General features: G+C 54.5%; 9 protein-coding genes across 9 annotated transcripts; 8 read left to right on the top strand and 1 right to left on the bottom strand.

Annotated features, from left to right (window-relative positions):
* Positions 1 to 335: 335 nt before the first annotated feature.
* On the top strand, positions 336 to 2,872 carry N7459_006682 (uncharacterized protein; the record flags this gene model as incomplete). Its single annotated transcript, XM_056945850.1, has 6 exons — positions 336 to 355; positions 409 to 437; positions 501 to 710; positions 767 to 1,280; positions 1,344 to 1,993; positions 2,046 to 2,872. 6 exons carry the CDS (start codon positions 336 to 338, stop codon positions 2,870 to 2,872), a joined length of 2,250 nt encoding a protein of 749 aa, XP_056797849.1.
* Positions 2,873 to 4,183: 1,311 nt separating this feature from the next.
* Positions 4,184 to 4,861, top strand: N7459_006681 (uncharacterized protein; the record flags this gene model as incomplete). The annotated part of the gene is made up of 2 exons (XM_056945849.1): positions 4,184 to 4,380; positions 4,672 to 4,861. 2 exons carry the CDS (start codon positions 4,184 to 4,186, stop codon positions 4,859 to 4,861), a joined length of 387 nt encoding a protein of 128 aa, XP_056797848.1.
* Positions 4,862 to 6,918: 2,057 nt separating this feature from the next.
* Positions 6,919 to 8,618, top strand: gprM (the record flags this gene model as incomplete). The annotated part of the gene is made up of 5 exons (XM_056945848.1): positions 6,919 to 6,988; positions 7,053 to 7,139; positions 7,196 to 7,350; positions 7,401 to 7,539; positions 7,594 to 8,618. The coding sequence occupies 5 exons, from the start codon at positions 6,919 to 6,921 to the stop codon at positions 8,616 to 8,618; spliced, it is 1,476 nt and encodes a 491-aa protein (XP_056797847.1).
* An 824-nt stretch (positions 8,619 to 9,442) lies between these two features.
* N7459_006679 (uncharacterized protein) lies at positions 9,443 to 10,035 on the top strand (the record flags this gene model as incomplete). Its single annotated transcript, XM_056945847.1, has 2 exons — positions 9,443 to 9,558; positions 9,678 to 10,035. 2 exons carry the CDS (start codon positions 9,443 to 9,445, stop codon positions 10,033 to 10,035), a joined length of 474 nt encoding a protein of 157 aa, XP_056797846.1.
* A 1,853-nt stretch (positions 10,036 to 11,888) lies between these two features.
* Positions 11,889 to 12,968, top strand: N7459_006678 (uncharacterized protein; the record flags this gene model as incomplete). The annotated part of the gene is made up of 4 exons (XM_056945846.1): positions 11,889 to 11,956; positions 12,042 to 12,059; positions 12,127 to 12,347; positions 12,409 to 12,968. 4 exons carry the CDS (start codon positions 11,889 to 11,891, stop codon positions 12,966 to 12,968), a joined length of 867 nt encoding a protein of 288 aa, XP_056797845.1.
* A 1,985-nt stretch (positions 12,969 to 14,953) lies between these two features.
* On the top strand, positions 14,954 to 16,301 carry N7459_006677 (putative mitochondrial carrier protein; the record flags this gene model as incomplete). The annotated part of the gene is made up of 2 exons (XM_056945845.1): positions 14,954 to 15,169; positions 15,243 to 16,301. 2 exons carry the CDS (start codon positions 14,954 to 14,956, stop codon positions 16,299 to 16,301), a joined length of 1,275 nt encoding a protein of 424 aa, XP_056797844.1.
* Positions 16,302 to 16,791: 490 nt separating this feature from the next.
* Positions 16,792 to 18,001, top strand: N7459_006676 (uncharacterized protein; the record flags this gene model as incomplete). The annotated part of the gene is made up of 3 exons (XM_056945844.1): positions 16,792 to 16,871; positions 16,949 to 17,182; positions 17,260 to 18,001. The coding sequence occupies 3 exons, from the start codon at positions 16,792 to 16,794 to the stop codon at positions 17,999 to 18,001; spliced, it is 1,056 nt and encodes a 351-aa protein (XP_056797843.1).
* A 592-nt stretch (positions 18,002 to 18,593) lies between these two features.
* N7459_006675 (thiamine diphosphokinase) lies at positions 18,594 to 19,846 on the bottom strand (the record flags this gene model as incomplete). The annotated part of the gene is made up of 3 exons (XM_056945843.1): positions 18,594 to 19,403; positions 19,544 to 19,678; positions 19,703 to 19,846. 3 exons carry the CDS (start codon positions 19,844 to 19,846, stop codon positions 18,594 to 18,596), a joined length of 1,089 nt encoding a protein of 362 aa, XP_056797842.1.
* Positions 19,847 to 20,112: 266 nt separating this feature from the next.
* On the top strand, positions 20,113 to 21,048 carry N7459_006674 (coiled-coil-helix-coiled-coil-helix domain-containing protein; the record flags this gene model as incomplete). The annotated part of the gene is made up of 3 exons (XM_056945842.1): positions 20,113 to 20,308; positions 20,436 to 20,793; positions 20,853 to 21,048. 3 exons carry the CDS (start codon positions 20,113 to 20,115, stop codon positions 21,046 to 21,048), a joined length of 750 nt encoding a protein of 249 aa, XP_056797841.1.
* Between the last annotated feature and the right edge of the window lie 348 nt (positions 21,049 to 21,396).

Here is a 21,396-nt window from a genome sequence, read left to right as displayed (position 1 = left end):
ATCCGGCAAGCGCAGGGATGGCCGACCGACGCGCGGTCAAGGCACGTCCGGGGGAAACCAACGAGATATCACGACACCGCGTGGTGAATGTGTGAATAGCTCACGGCACGACCGGAGTGCCAAGTGGAGATGCTGTCAATGTGTGGGAGAAGGCAGGACGAGGGTCGAGCGCAGACGAGGACAGAGAGCAGAGAGACGAGAGGACAACGATGGGGAGAAGCCAAAGTCCTGTGGGGGCGCTTTCCCCCGGTCACCTGCCCGCTCCCGCTCCCCGCAAGTCTCCAGGTTTCGAATTTCCTCCCGGGGTTTTCCCCCACCGACGCGCCTTCTACGCCATGCGCTCTCGAACTGGCTGGTAAGCTGATTCGCCTGTCCCCTCCCAGTTTCAGCGCCCTAACACTCCGCCAGCTTGACGTGTCGGACCCGGAAACTCAAATGTAGGCCCCCCGTTCTCTACATCCCTGCGCGCCCCCAGGGCGAACTGACCAAATGACTCGCAGGCGACGAGCAGAAGCCCCAGTGCTCGCAGTGCCGCAAAGGTGGCCGAGAATGTCGACCCAGCGAGGGCATTGTCTTTCGCCATCAGCAGAACGCATCGATGAACAATGAGCTGGAAGAGACTCCCGAAGGCAGTGGGACGTTGAAGGGCTTCTATTCATATAAGAACACGTTCAACAAGGATAGCATCTGGCTGGACGTCCCTAAGCACGGTAGGACCACCGTAGACGAGCTGAGGCCGTGCGCACAGTTGCTGATCGCTTCGCAGTTATCTTCGTTGACAACTCCGATCCATATGCCGATGAGCTAGAGACCTCACTCGCCGAATCGAGCGCCCTCGCCCTTGCTCAGTCGCGGAATCAAAGATGGGGAAGTGGCTCCAGGGCGAGCGATACGGAATCGCATAGTCTGGATGCATTGTCGACGGCTGCAACGCACGATCGCTTCCCATACTCTCCCATGGACCACTCCGTCTCCGATAGCGTCTCCTACCCCTCTCCGAACCGACCCCGGAGTAGTGCTATGCCTCCTCCCACATCACCTTCCATGTCCCTGTCAGCCAGTAGCAATAACACCAACATCAACTTCCTCCTCAACCCTTCCCACTCCATGTCGCCGCCGGTCGACCCGGCCACTCACACCCCCGACCAGAGAAGTGCCTCACTTCCTACCAGACCCGCCCCGTCACGAGCGACAACCGAGCTTCGGATGGAAGAATATGCAGAAACTGATTTCGAGGCGGCTTTCCTTCTGCGACATTACACCGAAGGACCAGGATTGTGGTAGGTTTTCATTCCATCATGCGTCGATGTCGCGTCCCTGGACTTGCCAATAACCTTTTCCAGGATGGATTTGTTTGATCTGGGAACGTACTTTGCATCGTATGTTCCAGTTAGAGCGATCTCCAACCCGCTGCTCAAGTATGCGGCCTGCGCATATGCCGCCAAACAGCTGGGCCGAGTCAAAGGTGCCAAGGCGATGATGGGTGGGGTATGCTTGCAGCAAGCCACCATGGAGATGTGGCCTGGGAAGGACGACGACTTCATCTGGCGTGGGGCCAAATACTATGAGAAAGCCATTCAGCTGCTGATGAAGCAGTTGCAACCCGACGCAGAGGGCCCACCTCCCTTGAGCACTCCTGAAGCCTTTGGCCAATGGCAGGCAGCCGAGTTGTGTCAGGACGCACAGAATCCCCGTAAACGCCGGCGACGGCAATCAAACAGTCGGCTCTCCCATGGTGTGCATTCGGATGAAGTCCTGGCTGCGACGGCCATCTTGTCGGTATATGAATTTCTCGATGCAACGGGACCTGCCTGGAATCGCCATCTGAGTGGCGTGAAGTCATTGCTCGATGTGGCCGAGATTGGCATCATGCCCTTAGAATCCAGTAGTTCAGATGGAGACAGTCCCTACCATACAGTGAAGAGGTCGGCGTTCTCAAAGGCCCGAAAGGCGGCCTTCTGGAATTTCGCGCGGCAAGACTATCTGGCAGCCTGTAAGTTTTGCGCACCGATTGGGTCGAGTCCAGTCGCTAACAATGTTCACAGTCATCAACGAATGCCATACAAGGCTCAACACGGATGATCTGGTGCTCTGGACCGAAGCTGGCCTGCAGCTCGACCATATGGGATTCGTGCGTCCAAGCAATATAGGCGCCACGGGATACCCAGAAGGCGATGACGTGATGAAAGAGGACCTGATCTGCAATGCTCTCGTCTGGATCCTGTCAAAAATCGTAAACTTTATCAGCGCAGGGGATAACCTGAGCATGAACGACAACCGATCCGTCGACAGCGGGCCTCTTGGGGTTTCGCAACAGGTACTCTTAGAGCGGTGGTATCGACTGGAGGCGGAGCTGGATACGTGGTATAATGGGCTCCCAGCCACGTTCCGGGCATGCGCGCGGGTCGCACCGTCACAGTTTCCCCACAAAAAGCATGCCGAAGAAGCCAAAGACCTGGCGACGCTGCAAGAAGTGTGGCATAGCATCCCCATGTGTGCCTCCTCTATGCAGCATTATCACATGGCGCGCATCCTGCTGCTGATCAATAAGCCACATGAGTCGACTAGTCGTCGGAGTACCATCACCCTTCGGCTTCAATCATACCGCTCCATCGAAGCCGAAATCGGGTACCATAGCCGGGAGATCCTGGGGATTGGACTTGCTCGACCGGATGGTAGCGTGAGAATCAATTCGTTGCAGCCCTTGTTCGTCAGCGGCCAGTGCGTGACCGATGCGCGCGAGCGACGAGTCGCGATCCGGTTGTTGCGGGCCGTGGAGGCCGACCTGGGCTGGGCTACCGAGTACCGCGTGCAGCAATTGCTCAAGGAATGGGGGTGGGACGAGAGCTTTCTCCGCCCAGCAGGCACCTGAAGCGCAAGCAGCATCACGGTTAACCAAAACCCGAAGACTCCCTGTCGGGCGTGATTGCGACCCCCACGAGTGGCTCGATCTATTACCCGAGGCCCGCCCACGATCTCATCCGCCACTCCGGGCGCCATGGATCAATATTGCGATCCTGAAGAGTGAGTGAGACCGTCGAAGGTGGATGACCGGTTTGGTTTGGGGCGGCCGCAACATAGGTCTGCTCGGCCTGCTTCAATGAACCAGCGCCCTCGCTGGGATTGACCTGCAGAAACGGTTGCAGGGATTCTCAGATCGTGCTATCCCAAGGAGAACACTGCGGGGGGCAAATCGAGTTCATGGTCGCCGCGGATGAGCGTGTCCCCATCCCAACGAGTCGGTGGTTGTTCCAGAGCAGATTTCATTCATAATCCCAGCGGAGGTGGACTTGGTGGGAGTCGTATGTAGATAAGAAGCCGGTTTTTCGTCTGCTCCATTATTCCACCCTGAAATTTGATATCTGCAGTGTGTTCGGTCCAGTTTCCCCCCTTGCACGGCCCCGGTTGCATCATCTCCGAGCACCCGGCAAGGCTTGACTGGACTTGCCGGTGTCTGCATAGTGCGTAGCGGCGTCGCCCGAGGAAAGTGGCGGGCACTAATTTAAGCATCCCGGGCGGTGCGCCAACGCCGCTGTCTAATCGCTCACGTCTCGACACCTCTCGTCCTCAACGCCCACCGAATATCTCGTACGCAAGTAATCACCCACGCGGGATTCCCAGACTTGGCGCTTCCCCAAGTTGGCAACATCGTCACCGCTGCCTCCACGCCCCCACCGATTGACACTCCGATCTCCCCCACCCCAGCGGAAGGTTTACCGAACCGACATTCCCCGTCTGCGTCTGAAGATAATCCCCGGTCTCCCATTTGACCCCGTCCAAGCCACCCGAGGCCCGCAGCTCGTCCGGTCTGCCGTGTTGAGGCAAGCCGGGACGCTGAAGCGTGGGGGGAGGGGGGTGCGCAAGAAGGTAAGGCGACGAGTCTGAGGGTGAAGATTCGAATCCCCCAGAGTCCTGGGGCGATGTGCGGGGGAAAGCTGGAGAATCTCACCTTACGAACCTGGATGCGCGAGAGTGGCACCGGCCTAGGTAGCAAGAGAAAACGGCGCGCGCGCACAGCTCTGTCCTTCTTGCATCTATATCCCACGACAGACCATGTTTGTACATACGGATATCCTGATCATCGGCGCGGGCCTGTTGGGCACGAGCTTCGTGGTTCAACTGGGCAAACAGTGACCACAGACCGACTACGACATTTCTCGGCAGAAGCGGATGACCTGGGGGAATGGCGTCGCATATCTACTCGTTCTTATTCGCGCCGAACCGGACTGGGGCCGCAAGCTTGTTCTACAGTCGAAGATCGCGACGTACCTGCGCGCGGTGGCGGGGCAACACGACAGTGCCGCAACATGTGCGCTTTCGATACACAATACAGAGTGCGACGTATGACGAGGCCGAGGATCTCAAGTGCACCTGGATTGAGTATGTGAAACGGCCGGCCCCAGAACGGTATCATGAGGCGTTGGTTCCACGCACAGAAATTCATAGATACGGATTATCTGGATTGTCTGCACCATGAAAATGGGGAGCTTGTGCGTTCCGATGCGACCGGGGAGATCACCGAGACTGGGGTGCGAGCTCGGTCTGGCAAGGAATTGCACGGGTTCCAGACATAGGGGAGAAGAGGGCCACCTTGAACTAACATGCAATACCGTCGTGCCATCTACTCGCTCTTCCAGTTAATACACCGACTGAACTTGACGCTAGCGGGAGACGTTCTCGTCTGGCTGCGAAGGCCTACTACAGGACCTGCGTCTTCAAATTCCCCAATGGTTTCGTTCTCATGGGACCCAGTACCACGACCGGGCATTTGTCACTGGTCGACTCGACCGAAGGCGAGATCAATTTTGCGCTGCGCCTCCTGGGTCCCATCCTGCACGCCCTCTACCTATCTATGATCTGATTAGCTCTCATTGAACCATACAATTCCGTGCTCACGCACGACCCCCGACAACCTGCAGAGACACCATCAACGAATCACATCCGCCACGAGGGCAAACTCATCCGCCTGTGGTCCGGACTAGGGGCGATGGGTGTAGCCGTTGCGGTTGGCCCGATGGTGCATGGATCGCAGCTTGACGGGAGTGATATCGATCTTGGCAGGCGCGTCCAGTACGGATTCGACCGAGCGTAGAGCGCCTGACGATGGTTGGCCGGAACAACGCATGGCATAGCATAGCATTGTAGAACCAACGGGGCGTGACTAGTCCCGCGTCTGATCTCGACCGGTCCGATGCAAATCAAGCCTCACCCTTCCGGGAAGTAGATGACATCCTGTGGTCCATGCTGCGCGGCTGTTTCCCAGCTCTGATGTGAGCGTATATTTGTATCGGTTCGTGTCCGTGTCCGTGTCAGTGTCCACGTACATGCATGTACAGGTCGACTGACAGGCTCGAGCACAGTCTGTCGACGGACATGCTGATAGACAGGCCGCCACACGGGATATGAACAACTGGACCACCTCTCGCAAAGACGCAACATCTCGATAACAGCGGGCCAGAACTCGACAGGTTCAGTGCCAGAGCTGAGCGCGCCGCATATAATGTCAGAAAAGGCGCGATCCGGCTGTCATTGGCCTCATGCGCAACGAATGCCGGGGGCGATCACGGTCGGCAGCGGGTTGGTATCGGTGATTGGGCGATTTGGCGCGAGCTCACCGAGCAGGATGATGGGGGGGGGGGGGGGCACTGGCCAGTCTGGAGGGCGCAGCCGGTGCTGGATCCGGGAAGGAGTCTGATTCACGCATGTCGTTGGGCGCGCGGATAGTCGAATCAGCGTTGAGAAGGAGGGATGAGATCTCGGTGCGGGGTGGAGGAATGGACGAATGCACGAACGGAGTGGCCGAGTTTTGCGGTGTGTGACGGTGATGGGCTGCGGTGTTCCCGGTCTAGAGGATGGAGGATTCGTACCTTGCAGCGCTGGATTCATTTCATCGTTTGATATCTGACAGCCATCGGTTATCTACCAGGGTCAGGGCCTGCACTGTTCTGCCTAGAATACCGACAATACACGATAGTGCAGTGACAGGAATTCCTTGAAGGCGCGACGAGGCTGGGGGTGGAGTCTGGATTCATTATCTTATTCTTCTCGTACGCCCAAGAACATCGTGCAGTATCCTTTCGAGTGTCAACATGAGCAGAGGCATGGCTCAGTCGCATTGCAAACTCCACGGTGGCACAGGCGTCGTAACATCGGGGAAACTCCGTCATGTCCGGAGGATTCTCTCCTGAAATTGACCTGAACTGGGATAGCTTCCAACGTGGCCCCAGCGTGGGCATCAATATCCCAGACTTGACCTCCGCAAGAGAGTGACCGGAGCTATGCACACACTCGTCTAGACGCGTCTTCCACGGTTCATGGCGTCAGATCGGCACTTTCATGGAGTTCCAGAACCATCAACCACGGTAACGGACGAGATTATTCCAGTCCACACGGTTGACTGTCACGGCTAATGATCCTGTCGGGCAATGCCGATCCATACTGCAGCTGGAATCTACAGCGATCGTTGCTGTAACAGAACTGAACTCCACCAACGGAACAATGTGCGCCAAGCGCCGTCGGGATTGACTTCTTCTTGGGGACCGTGTACCACGGCCAGTCCAATAACGGTGCCACACTCGTGTGCTTGTGCCCGAATCCCATCTCGCTTCCCTCGCGGTTGGTGGTCCTTTCGTTCTTCGAACGACCCACTCTGCTGCTGCGGCTGCGCTCGCCGTGAGCATCGCCATGTATCGCGATGGTTTTCCCCACGAGAACCCCTGGTCGTCCTAGTCTATGTATACCGGGATTGTGCCCACTTTCCTCCTTCATTTTTTTCTTCTCCGTTGCCCCGTCGATCTCGTCCTCCCTTCGACACGTCTTGAACTGCGCGAGTGTCGCGCGCGGTCTCATCGCGCTGGCGCGTTCGATTCCCAGTGCTGCCTCCTAGGATATGCCTCACTTGCTTGACGATCCTTCATCATGGGGGAATTGAACGGGTTTTGCCCAGAACCTTTTTTACAGGAGTCGTTGTTTCCGACCACCGGTGGATGTATGTCCAGAAATCGCAGAACGACACGCTCTGGTGTCAGGTTGCTGATCGAGGGTGCTTCTAGTCATTGGCGGACGATACTGCGAGACCCTCGCTGCCAATCTGTCATGCTGCTTGCCATGCCCTCTCGCCGATTGGCGATATGCCGATAGTCAGTGGTCACCGCTCTGCATTGCCTTGCAATTGGTACTAACATCGAACGCTTAGACATCGCAAAGCGGGTTGAAATTGGTAGTTGGATCAGTGTCGCCATCCTGCCGCTTTGCATTTTCCTTCTTGTTTCATACGCCGTTCTTCCCGCCAAATGGACGAATCGCCATTACTTGAGTATTTGCTTTACTCTGGGAATATGCTGCATGGAGGCAAGTGACATGGAGATCTCGAGACTGAAGCTGTGCTGACCGGTTCTCAGATTGCCTTCATCATTCCCCTCGGGGCCAAGCCCCAACAATGCTATAACGACATCACGCCCAACGACATGTACTCTAATCTGTCTTGCGCCTTCTCGGGATCATTCTTGCTTTTCGGTGGGTGGTTGGTGATTATGTGGAGTATGCCAGCCTGATCCGACGAAAGACGTGCAAGGCATCGCTGACCCAGACTAGGTTTCATCCGTACCCTGGCCTTTCACCTCCAGGTCTGCTGGGAAGTGGTCTTGGGTGCCAAGTTCATGTGGGGGGCCTTCCTGTGCGGGTTTGGCATTCCTGCAATCTGCTTGACCGTGATGCTCCTGCTGACTGGGGTGTCCTTTCGGTTCGGCGAGATCTGCCATATCAACATCCAGAATGGGCTACAGGACTATTGGGCTCCGATTCTGGCATTTGCAGCTGCCGCATTGGTTCTGCAGCTGGCGACCATGGCTTACTGCGTGCATATCTACCTGCGCTCCCTCTTCGACCAGTCCGCTGCGACCACCGACAACAGCTCCGGCTTGCCGTCGTACGCAGCTAGTGTACGCACGGTGACCACTCGCCAGGCCTACCAACGTGTGCGCCGTGTATTGCAGCTCCAGTGGCGAGGGGTCACTCTGGTCCTCATCATCATCGGCAACCTGCTCTTCTTCGCCGTCGTCTTCATCAACCTGGACCGTGAAGTTGACTCTACCCCGGCCAACATGCAGAATGCTGCCCCCTGGCTGATGTGTCTCGTCTCAACCAAAGGCGACAAGAATTCATGTAAGACATACGCCTCCGCCCTCGGCCCCAACGAGGCGACCCTCCTAGCCGTGATCTACCTTCTCTCTCTGGTCGGTATCTGGAACTTCAGTCTCTTCGCGCGCCCATCCATGTTCGTGGGCTGGCTCGACCTGTACCGGCGCACTGTTGCCCGCCCCAGCGAGTATGTCTCGGCCGACGCGCGCGGCCGCTACGCCGACAGCAAGGGCTTCGAGATGCTCTCGACCTCTGCCAAAACGCCCGACATCGACATGTGCTCGCCCAGCCCCGCGTACACAGCCGGACGCAGCATGGCTAGCCCGAGCCCGACCTTTTCTCGAAGCGCACACTTTGGGCAGGAAGCCCCCTATGTGCCGCCATCGATGAGTTTCTCGGGACCTCGTGCGCCAAACTCGTCCCAAGGCGGGCGCGAATGGGACCCCTCGGCCACTTTTGCACAGGGGTATGCACGATAGCCGTTGGAGAAGATGGAAATCGTCAACCGTTAAAGTTTGGATTTATTCTCAAAAGGGCCAAGGCGCGGGGAAATGACGCTAAAAAGAAATTCAAAACGCAACGAGTGATGGAAGATCATTGCGAGACTGCGGCGGTGTTCCGGGGGATTGTTCCATGGGCGTCCACGGTCAAAAAAAAGGGTTGGTTCTTACGAGTCGTCATCTACGAGTGTATGATGCTTTGCTTCTTTTCATTCTTCTCTTGCGATCTTGCCATGTATCACCAGTATCTACCTAAACTACCTAAATGATAACCAGCCTAGACTACGATGCGTTAGTATTTTACACACGCTAACGTCGAAGCCACTACAAGACCAAAAACTCCAATCCTGCAGCCTCGTCACTTCCGTATATATGCAGACAGGGTTTATTCATACATTTCCAACCCGACCTGTTCCGCTCTGACAAACTCGACGGCCGACATGTGCATCCCGCAGAAGTGGGTTGCGAATGTGTCTAGACGCACAGCGACTTCGTCCATTCGCCCATTCAGTGAGGGAAAAACCACCGCAATTATTCTGTCCGATCATGAGACCCGTATACCAATCAGAATATCAGACGCTACGCGGCTGTACAACAGCATCAACAGCATCAGTGGCCAGTATCTACAGGTAGTTATAATTTCTTGGCGTGTTATAGATCAAGGGCTTTCGCCTCAAGCCTCCAGTCGACATTTACTTCGAAAGGATTAGCTCTATAAGGTCAATGCTGGTGACAGAATACACCCTTCTTTGATAAGATGGCAGCCGCCGCAAGCACCTTTCAATGCCCCTTCGCAACGACGAATGGTTCTGTTCCAATGTTTCTGGGCGGAGAAAGCCCAATGGAGCACAGTGGTGCATTTTGGACCTGAGCTTGGTTTAGCCATCCTGCATGAACTTGGTATGGTGATGATTGTCAAGTATGACAGTCTGTGCAAGAACAAAAGGGATACCTATTCAGTATAGAATATGCAAACCCGCAACGGCGCTGGATCTGTAAATTACCGTTTGTAAGGTTGAGGTGGACCTATGAATTCAGACAATTCCATCCACTGACCCCGTGGGGAAATGATTCTCGATACCTCAAAAACCAGATCAAGTCGACGGCGTACCGTGGAATGTCGCCAACGCCAACGCCTATCGTTGACATGAGGCATTTATTAAGTTCGCATGTGCCGTTGTGGTTCGCGGAGCGCATCGCCATCGCATCTTTGGGGATCTGGGCAGCCATCGGCGGTGGTACCCTCTGCATTACCATGACACCCCCACAGGAGATGGGAGGGAATATCGCCAGGAAGCACAAGGATCGGAGATGCCACAACCTTTTCCCCGACGCCGAGGCACATGTGATGCCCCTGCTGATCGTCGCGGGTTGGGCTGCGTGTGTTCTCGTTTGACAATAGTTCTCGGCCTTGTCGGTCGCTTCAATATCGTGGTGCCCGGGTCTTGGGTCGGCGAGTCTCGATTGTCTGTCGGTATGCCCCCACGTTCTTGGTGAAATGGAGCATACTGGTGCGTTGCTGTGTTGCTGTGTTGCATCGGGCGTGGATCGTCGAATACTCGGTATCTGGGGTGGCGAGATCGAATGTCGACAACGAAACCGACCTCCTGTACGAGAGCTGAAGAGTGACCCGCGTCAACTCCGAATGATCCTTTCGGTTGGCTTAGATATTCGTCGATGAATACCTGGCCTTTAGCGCGGAGCATCTCTAGTTTCCTACCACTAGGAAGACACTCGGATCGTTGTCACCACCTTCAGTCTCTCCTTACTAGTTCTGTCGACTGCAGTACTCGCCACACCTTCTACCTCTATTATCATAGAGCTACTAGTAACAAGAGCGTGGAACCTCGAGGCACGCCAGTTGCTTCACCATAGATTATCACTGAGGTTTCCCTGTGTTTTCACCTTCAGAACCGCGCCCGGACGATCTAATTTCTGCCAGAGATGGGAAACAGTAGATCCGATATGATGGCTCCCTTGTCTTCTTGCCTCTGACGGGGTATGGCTAGGCTATTCTTTCCAGGGAGAATAGATGTGGGAGAGTGTCTGCCTGGTTCAATCTGTTCTCCATGCTGTCTGGAGAGACAGTCTATTCAACTCTTACGGCCGCACTTTTAGCTACCAGGAATCTATTCATATACAATGAATCAACGTCGCTGTGACTGACGGATTAACGTTGGATTCTGTGTTGGCTGGGTACCATACTCCCAGCGTCTTTGGTAAAAGTGAGGTGCGCAGGCATGCTGGTTAAAGGTGTCAGAGCTGCAGCAGATACTACCCCATTCGGGGGTACATACCCGCATTGACGCTCATTAATGGGAGATGGCCTATTAAGGAGAGATCGGATGATACGAAAGACTTGTCCTGGAAAATGTGCTTCTCGCCATATACCCATCAGGGACGACCACTGGAGCAGGCCGGCTTCCACCTAGGGGCCATACTGGTGGTTCTCATTCCACGTTCTTGAGTCTTCCCAATCCAGGCGTTGGAAGGCTCGATGCTGCCTGGAGGGCAAAATGACAGCAGAGCCAATGTATACTAAGAAAGGAATATACTATGAGAAAAATCGAAACTATACCGACTTGCGCGTTTTTCCACCAGACTTTGATACTCGGGCCGAGAACACGGCATCTGGATCTCTCATGGGAGAAGTCAGACGGCTGATAAGCCAACTAGCGGTCAGACCAGATCTCCATTCTCACGTCTTCAGCAAGCGAACTTCTCTGAGCTCGGTTAGTATGTTCCGGCTCAACGATTTGAGTGCTTCGCGCAGTTTGGGTCATATTCGGGAGAGCAGCAAGAAGAATATCGCGGAACTGGGGCCGATCGGCCTAGCTAACCATAGGGCAAGGGCAAGGGCAAGTGCAGAACTGATCCCACTTGTTCATGCATGGACCCGTCTCGAGTCGACATCCATTGAATCGGTCGGTCGTGTCCAGCGGAGCTTATCGCAGAGGACGAGTGAAATGCATTGCATCATCCAAGCGACGTCACCGAGAAGGCGGGAGAGTAAAAGTAGACGGAAGTAGAAGTAGCAGTTCGAGGCGGTCCACGTTAGCTCCCGAGCTGGAAAGCACAGGTAACACACAACTCCCCGCTCCCCAGCCTCCCTCACCTCTTCTTCTCCCGCCATCTTTTTTTTCTTCTTTCTCAACACATCTACTCTGCTGCAGGTGCTGAGACATCTTTCACTCTCCTCTATCCCTCTTCCTCTCCTTCGGCGCTCGACACTCGAGTCCCACCACCTCGATGGCTCCTCCTCCTCCTGCTACTCTGCCTCTGGCCGAACGACTGAAGGCTCTGGCTCAAACTCTCCAGTATGTCAATCGCTCTGCTTCCTGCTGTCGCATGAAGCTTCCATGTATACTGAATGAGTGCTAATCTAACACCCCCTTGCTGCAGGTTTGCCTGGTTTGTCGGGTATGCAACTCCTGGGAACCATCAACGGACACGCTGCTCCGAATCCGACGTTGCTGACTATTCACAGGCACCTGACTCTCCTACTCTCGGTCTTCCGCTACACCCTGTCCTTCGTCTTCTTCAACTACTACTCTTCCGCTGCCCAGATCTCCTATCGTCTGGCCTTTATCTCGGCTGCCGTGACCTATGGAATCGTCGTGTACAAGGGCCACTTTGCCCGTGGTGTCTCTGGCAACGTCCCGACTATCGTGAGCAAGCTCATCTCCGATGAGAATGTGCAGTATCTGGGTGAGTGATGGATTATAACATTGGAAATGTGACCGCAAGAAGCTGACGCGAGGTGTGATAGGAATGGCTCTGGTGTGGCTGTACTCGCGCCAGCTGATCCTGGCTCTTCTGCCCTTCAGTGTGTATTCGGTCTTCCACGTTGCGACCTACAGTCGCATGTACCTAATCCCGACCCTCCAACCCCCGGCGCAGGGTGCCGCCGGCTCAGCCTCCCCCGGCTCGCCGAGCTCCAAGCCTGCCGCCAAGCAGAGCCCTCTCGCCGAGACCATTGGCCGCTTCATCAAGCAGTACTATGATGCCAGCATGGGTGTTGTTGCCACCCTCGAGATCCTGCTCCTGATCCGTCTGGTTTTTTCCGGCATTACCTTCTCCAAGGGCAGCTGGCTGCTTTTGCTGGTCTACCTGTCTTTCTTCCGCGCTCGCTACGCCCAGAGCTCCTTCGTTCAGCAGGCTGTTCACCAACTCACTGCTCGTGCTGATGCCTCGATCTCCCACCAGAGCACCCCCCCTCAGGTGCGCCAGGGATGGGAGGCTTTCAAGAGTGCGGTGCACCAGGGTTACCAGTTCACCGATATTAGCCGCTACGTCTCTGGCCCCGCTGCCGGCAAGAAGCCGCAGTAGATGCTATGTGAACTCAAGCCGTGTGCTCTACGACTCTTGTGGGAGCTTCGGGCCTTGCAACTAAGAGAGCACAACGGTCTTTGGACAAGATGCGGTGAGTGGAGGCCCAATATATGATACGCGACGGTGGATCTTTGCCGGAAAGTCCATTGGTTGTCTTCAGGTTGGTGCGGAGAGCAGAGCTTGTCTGAGTATGAATATGAACCGTGGAGGACTCACTGTAGAAAAGAGGCGGACGTGGGGGATTTCCGCCATGATGATGCTATACGCAACGCAACGGCCATGTCTTTTTTTTTTTCTTTCTCTCTAGAGATTTTGCGATGCATTGTTTCTGTACTTTCCCTTGCCGTTATACCTGGTCTCGGAATTTATGTCTTTTATGAAACCTAACCTTCTCACTAACCTCGTATGCCACGATGATGTCCGCCAAACCCGCCGCAAGCAGTTCTGTGTGCATGTCCATGATATGACGAAAGCAGGTCTATGCAAATGGGTCTGGAGCCGAAGAAACTGATGACGAGGATCGGTCTTGAGGATTCCGAAGTTCATGGCCTGTTTTTTCTTAGTCTTGGCTTTCTCCTTTGCTGTTCTCGTTCTCGAAATATCGAGGGCCGAAGACACAACACTGAGGAATCCTGGTGTCTGTTTATATTCCTGGGAGTGAAAAGCTCCGCAGCCGAAAGAGCAACGCGAAGGACACAGAATGATCATGAATTTGAGGATCTTGGTGTTTGAATTGTGTCTCGAAGCCAAAATGGCCTCGTCTATTCTTCCCATTATGTTTATTTATGTTAGATCCTGAGGTTTGGCGGCCGTGGTCCTCATGATATGCTCATCGGCCGAGTCGATCGGGGCATCACAATGCTATGGGAATTGCTCATAGAGCTGATCTATGAGGCAAAATCTTCCCTCTCCGTCTAGGGAAAGTGTTAGAGAAAAATTTATCCATGTTGTTACTACAATATTGGACATGTTTGTCTGTTCATGCGACTGACCTGGGTGCTTACATTGCATAATGAGCAGCGGGCGGAGCTGCAAAGGGCTCAGTTATTTCCAGCAAGGAAGGTGACAAAAGGGAGCAGCATGCTTTATAACCATATTTATATTCACGCTTTTGAATCAAAAGACTCAGCGGATTGAGATTAAGGAGGGAATTGATCGCCGTCAGAGCTGTCCGTTTTACTTCCACAACCGGGAAGAAATACAGAAGGAAGTGATGCATGGAGGGGGTGAATGGGAAAGAAAAAGAAAAAGAAAAAGAAAAAAGAAAAAAGAAAAAAAAAGACGACGCCATGAAACGACCGGAAGCCCTCCCTGTTATTGATGCATGACTTGCTCGATATGACTTGACCTGACGATAGATCACCCTACCCTCTTCCGGTGGACTATTGATCTATCTGGTTGATGATCTACACCAAAAAGTCGTACATGATCTCCACAGACTACATATCCCATTACAATACTCCCAATGACCTTGCCACTAGGTATAATATCACTGTTGGCCAGATAATGGCTCTGAACCTTGGATAAACCATACCCAGGAGGTAGGTGGGTATTAAACTTGTCGTGTTGACTGACAGGGGGATTACAAGTCAAAGTAAAAGCTCATTGAATCATGTCGGTATGAACTTCATGTGAATTTAATCTACTTATACGGAGTTGATATTCTGCACTGGTTCAGTATACAACAGGGCGGACCCATCAAGGCAAGCGGTCAAGCGACTTCAATGTGCAATGACGTTGTTTCTGCCTAAGGCAGCTCGGCGGAGAAAAGAAAAACACCGCCGACCAGAAATTTGATTCGGGCCCGAGGATCGCCAACGACGAATCTCCGTTTTACTGTTTTACTCCGTGCTGCGCCTTCTCTCGTCACTCTTTATGCTCATTTCTGCCGGGGGGTGATCCTTCGTTTTCCCCGTCAACCATCCCCCCTTCCACCCCCGGTCCCGACATATCGCGAGTACAGTCTCTCGGCCTTTATTGCCATGAGCCTGACCTCGCGAGTGTTCGGCCTGTTCTCGACAACAGCGACCTCTGACCGAAATGCGACAACCACAAATGATCGACCGACTTCGAGTGTGACCCCTAGTTCAAAACCAACCAGTGGGTTGCATCATGGGATAGACAGCAATGGCGCCATTCGACATGCGCTGGATGTCACTCTGTTGGAGGAGGAGGAGCCCCGTCCGCCATATCTACACGTACGTTCTTTCCTTGAAGAGTAGCCAGAATTCAATGAGCACGCCAGGGAGACTGACCCAATTCGACCCATAGGCAATGATAGCGGGCGGAACCGGAGGAACATGCGGCGATATGTTGATGCATTCGTTGGATACGGTGAAGACACGGCAACAAGGCGACCCGACCTTTCCGCCCAAATACACCTCGATGACCTCGTCATATGCCACAATCTACCGTCAAGAGGGATTCTTCCGGGGCCTGTACAGTGGAGTAACGCCAGCCTTTATGGGCTCGTTTCCCGGCACGGTCATCTTCTTCGGAGTGTACGAGTTCACCAAGCGCAAAATGATCGATTCCGGAATCACCCCCAGCGTTGCGTATCTATCGGGTGGTTTCTTTGCAGACCTGGCTGCGTCGGTCGTCTATGTGCCGTCTGAGGTGCTTAAGACCCGGCTTCAGTTGCAAGGCCGATACAACAATCCGTTCTTCCATTCGGGATACAACTATCGGGGGATAACTGATGCCTTCCGAACCATTGTGCGCCAAGAAGGTGGCTCGGCCTTGTTCCACGGCTACAAGGCCACCATCTTCCGCGACCTGCCGTTTTCCGCGTTGCAATTCGCTTTTTACGAGCAAGAACAGGCCCTAGCGAAGCAATGGGTAGGCCAGCGGGATATCGGGCTGGGCTTGGAGATTTTGACCGCCGCCACCGCGGGTGGCATGGCGGGCGTGATGACCTGCCCGTTGGATGTCGTCAAGACACGCATCCAAACCCAACAGAACCCTCCCGAGAATCCCGCGGGATCGGCGGGAGCCAAACACGCCAGTGATCACATTCCCAAAGAAAGTCCTCGGCCGCACGCGCCCAGCTCATCCCAATCCCACTCTTCGCGCCCAGCTTCGCGGCCCATCTCGACATCGTCTCCGTCGACGTCGGTTTCACCTCCGGGTGCCCCGCGGTTGGATACATCCTCCATATTCACCGGGCTAAGGATGATCTACCGCACGGAGGGGATCGCGGGGTGTTTCCGTGGCGTTGGTCCGCGCGGCGTGTGGACCAGTATCCAGAGCGGGACCATGTTGGTCCTCTACCAGTACCTCCTGAAGCAACTCGAGTCCTGGGAAGGTCTAGAGGAGTCGCAGGCCCTGTGATCTTTGAATATACCTGCATGCATTTTGGGAATGAGGCTCCTTCATCTGGGTGGCGTTTGGGGATCTTTTGTGTATTTTTTTGGACTCCTGTATACCTGTGCCCAATCTCCCTTTTGTGTGATAGACTAGACTGGCCCAGACGGGCCAACATGTACCATAGCCGTCTTTTCGCTTTCTGATTCACATTCTCCCATACATAGAATCGCAACGACTTAATTTTAGCCGAATAAAGAAAATCAACCGCATACAGACTGGAATCCTTTGCTCTTGCACTCGAGAACAAAGGGCGCGCGCTAGCGTGTTTTTGTTTTGGCGATCCCGCCGGGTGTAAACAATTCCAGGCCATTTCAATTCCCCTCCTTGCATCCGCCCTCTTCCCCTCGAGCACCTCCTCCTGTCCGTGATTTGATGGTCGAATTGGTCGGACCTATATTCCACCTGCTATGCATCGGACGTTGACACTGACTGCTTATCAGACAATATCACAACCATGTCGAGCGGACTTCCTTTTCTGAACAAGCTGCGCAAGCCGGAGCTGGTCGAATTCGCTGAAAGAACCGACCTCACCAAGTATGTTTACACCGTGTCGCGCGCACGAGCGCAGTCGCATCCTGATGTCGGGCTAACCCGTCCCCGTTTTCCTGCAGCTATGGCGACTATAACAAGGCTGATCTCGCCGTCGCGCTGGACAACCATCTCCGCGAGAACAAGTCCATCTACTCGGGCGACCAGAAACTCGCCGACTACTATAAGCGCCTGTCCGCGGGATCAACGCGTGGAGGATCGCCCGTGAAGCGCGAAACCCGGGTAGAAGTATCCCCTGTGCTCGAGAAGAAGACCCCCGGTCGCCGGCCCACGAAGCAGAAGGAGGAACCCGCTACGTAAGAAATGAAGCCCTGTCCCCCATGTCGCGCGCAGCCAGTGATCGCAAACCGCCGTGCGCTAACTGATGCGACAGCGAGTCCGATGAACCTGTCAAGACGCCCAGCGCCGCGGTGCGCGCCTCTGCACGCTCACCACGCTCAGTGCGGTCCATTGTCGATTCGGCGCAGTTTGCCCCGCCCTCGCCGGCCGTGGTAACAGACGCGATTGACCGACAGACAACAAAGATGCGCGAGGGCCTGGAGAATGCGTGGACTGCTTCGGGTGTCCTGGAGCGCTCGCAGACCCTACGCTCTGCCTTGAGCAGCGTTCAAGCCGTTGAGGCCATTATTCTGACTCTGGAGGGTGGTAGCCTTCTGAAGGCGCTGCTTCCGCTGCGCTTTGTGACCACCACTCCAGCAGTCCCGGCTGTGCATCTCCCTCCTCTCTCCATCAAGCTGCCGGATCTTTTCGTCCTGCTCACCAGTGCCTTCTGGGCGCCTTTGCTGCTTTGGACGCTGACCAGCTTAGTCCTGCCTCTGGTTGCCGCTTACTTTATCAATCTGAGCTGGCAGGCTGCTACTGGTGGCTCTCACGCTGGGCGCCGTACCCGCTCGGCCTCGTCGCGCGCTAGCTTTGACCCCTTGACCTTTAACATTGCCAAGGCATTGCTGGTGTACAAGGTGTACGCAGATCAGTACACCTTCTACGATCTGCTCGGCAAGACCGCCATTGAGAAGGTTGATGCGTCTGTTCCTGGACACTGGGCTGGTATGCTTACCGGAACCGCCATCGGTGTGATCGGAACTCTGTACGAGGCCATCCTACGGCGCTCGTGAGTGGGCTGCTAGCCTTTCTGCGTCTGCCTTTGGGTTGTATAGGTGGTCTGGTTTGTACTGCAGACCAGGGTAGGGGTTTCATCATAACGCGGTAGTGCTGAATGACGGGAATTGCTTGCTTTGTCTCATTGGTCTTATTTGGGTCTTGTGGTTGTGCTGCGCGGCTCCAGTAGATTTTCTGGACTGATCCTTTCCTTGGTGATATCCTCTGCTTTTGGAGGCGTGTCGTGGGTCAATATCTCATGCTATGCTGTGGGCATTGTTGTTTCGCTTCTTTTTTACAGGCTTGTGGGTTGGGTTTACGGTTCAAGAGTTTAGTGTCTGGGATATGCGATGATGCGATACGCAATACTGTTTGTTCTTTTGCCTCTTCGATTCTCTTCTTGTTCTCTCGTTTCAGCCAGAGGAGGCGCCTGGGTTTAAGTTCTTGTTCTGGTCTTGCTTCATGGAGGGTCTTTTCTCATTTTTTTTTCTTTCTCTTTTCCTTCTAATGACTTTGGTCTTGGTTGGGTCTATACAAGGGTACTAAATGAGCAGCAGTAGTATAGTAAACTATGAGACTTCTTCATCGCCCAACTCGGACTGAGTGGTTCTATCCTCTCTTCAATCTTTGTGCCAATTCGACGGTAAACAACACCGGCATCGATGTCTCCACCTCGACCTTGTCTGCTCGAATATGGTTACTTGTAGACAACTGCCCCCCGATCGCCGTCGGCCAGTCCTGCACGTCCCATTCGAAACCATGCGTCGTGATTGACGCAGGGCCTAAGAGGGGAATGATGCCGATATTCTCTTCAAAGAAGTATTCCCATGCTTCGCCATGGTCTCGTTTGCGCTTCAGCGATGATTCGCGCAGCTCAGACCCGGACTCCCCTGGCACCGGCTTATCGATATCTGGGCGGTTCGTGGCCGGTGTGTGGATCACATTCTTCCCTTCTTGCAGTATAAAAGTGATGCTTTCTTCGGAGATGAGAAAGAGGTTTCCGCTGGCAGCTACGCTAGGCTTGAGGGCGTTGTTATGGCTCTCGTGTGTCGTTGAGGTGGCTTCGCGGAATTCTCGCTGTGTCTGTGCCATCGTATATAAATGATGTATTTGTGAAAAGGCCTGGTCGACACGGCCACCGAGACCGCCAAGGATCAGGATGTCCAGCGCCGAGTCAGATGTCGGACGTCTTGACAGGTTATTTGCATTGGCAATCTCTTTGCTCGATGCAGGCGAGATTCGTGTTTGTCGAGGGGATGCGACGATCTCTGCTGCGTGCTTATTGAGATATTTGAGGCATTTGGTGAAGTCGGTTGAGTACTGATCTGGATCTTGCAAGACTTCTACGCCTAGCTTTGCGTAATGCTGTCGGACTGCTGGGTGAAGGGAGTCCAGGTCGCCGACAATACTGTCGGGAAGCTAACTCATCGTCAGTTTATATGTTCATCTGAAGATTGTATTTCCTGGACAAAATATATGCCTGGTCGTTGAACCTCGACTGTGATATTGCGAAGACGATATGTCCATGCCGGGGGACTCTATAACGGTGTATTTCTTACATTAATGGATTCTTTCCCAGTAGTTTTCATCATGTCGTACAGGCGATTAGCCCCGCCATCGGCGCAAATAATAAACGAAGCTAGATGGACTTCAGCACTTATTACCGTCGAGTGAATGGAAGTCCTGGTGTTACTCTAGAGGTAAACACCGAGGAAAACCGGCCATCCTTTTGCAGAGTCGAGCTCACCATGTTCACTTAGTACCTCAAACGCGCTCTCGTTGATTGGCTGGTTCAGCACGAGCAGAGCATAGGGAGAAGAACAACCGGAGACGCAAAAAAAGCAACTAGGATCCCACTCCATTGTGAGATCTCAAAAAAGCACACTGGGTGCACAGCGACTCTGCAAGCTTGAGACTGCGTGGATCTGGCGCAGCGTTGAGTCGCGGAACGACGAGCGAGAGGAATCCGCGCTGCAACGTGACTGGCTGGCTGCCCACGTCAACCTCAGGCCGAAATCCACTTCTCTTTCCACCAACTTCTCCGTCCTCGCCAGCCTCTCCCTCGCCTCCGCCCCTCACCCTCCGGAGGTCCTTCGTGGTCTCGTTTCGACGTATCCTTCTCCCAATTATGTTCCGCCCTGCCGCCCGAGCGCTTGCTCGCGCGCCCGCTGTCGCGGCCCGTGGCCCGGCGAGCACCCGATTGATAAGCACTGGTCCGGCGCCGAAGTCGAGAAGCTGGAAGAATACAGTGGTGCGGTTGGGATTGGCCGCCGGTGCTGTCTACTACTACAATACCAGCAGCGCTTTTGCGAACCAGCCGTCGTGTATGTCTGCCTTGCTTTTCCTTGGTTCTGCGTCTGGTTCTCCCACCCGAGGTGCTGGAGTCTAGGGACTGTCGCAACTGGGCCAATTGCTCGTCGGAGCATTGCTAATCTTTCTGCCTGGCTACAGTCTCCGTCCTTTCTGGCTCCAAGAACGACAATGCCGATGAAGCGTCCCTCCCGACCCTTGACTCTGTTACTCCCAAGATCCGTCAAGAGAAGGCCACTGCTACGAAGTCTCCACCAAAGACCGACGCGCCTGCTCCCGAATCTGCCGCTCTCGAGGGTGGCGTGAATGCCCAAGAACTCGAGGAGGAAGCTGGCCAGCAGGCCGCATTCAACCCTGAGACTGGCGAGATCAACTGGGACTGTCCGTGTCTGGGTGGTATGGCTCACGGCCCCTGCGGAGAGGAATTCAGGGCTGCGTTTAGCTGCTTCGTGTACTCTGAGGAGGAGCCTAAGGGCATTGACTGCATTGAGAAGTTCAAGTACGTGTTATTCCGGCTTTTTCCGAGGAATCCGTCTCCATGCTAATGATTCTCTCCAGGGGCATGCAAGACTGCTTCCGGCAACACCCCGATGTGTACGGCGCTGAGTTGGACGATGACGATGAGGCCCAGGGCGCTGCTGCCCCTGAACAACAACCCGCCGCCGCTGAGGCCACTGCTAAGGCCGAGCTCTCCGAGAGCGAACTGGTCCCCAAGGCTGCCCACGATGCCGGAGAGAAGAACAAGGCGGCCTAAATGACTGAAGTATGAAATGACGCCGAACCTTTGCCCTTTGTCTCGGACACCACTCTAGGGGCCACGCTTCGTGCCCTAGCCCTCCTGCTCTTCGCAATGCCAACGGGAACAGGGAGCGGGGTGTGTATTATATAAAAGCTCGCTCACCGTCTTCTTCCCGATCTGATCCTCTGCTGCATTCTCCTCTCCATCATCTTGTCCGCATATCCATTCCCCCGTCCTGCGCTCCTATGTTGGTGATTTCGTCTCCATGTAACTTAGTGTATTGATATGCCCGCACCTCCTGTCAGAGGAAGACACCCAAAGAGGGCCGATAGAATAGACTCGTTGCATCATGGATGTTTCTCT

The sequence above is a fragment of the Penicillium hispanicum genome, assembly GCF_028827665.1.
Source record: "Penicillium hispanicum strain IBT 35686 chromosome Unknown utg000006l_segment0_segment0, whole genome shotgun sequence".
Lineage (NCBI taxonomy): Eukaryota > Fungi > Ascomycota > Eurotiomycetes > Eurotiales > Aspergillaceae > Penicillium > Penicillium hispanicum.
The sequence above is the reverse complement of the archived record's forward strand: the minus strand, read 5'-3'. Positions and strand labels throughout refer to the sequence as shown.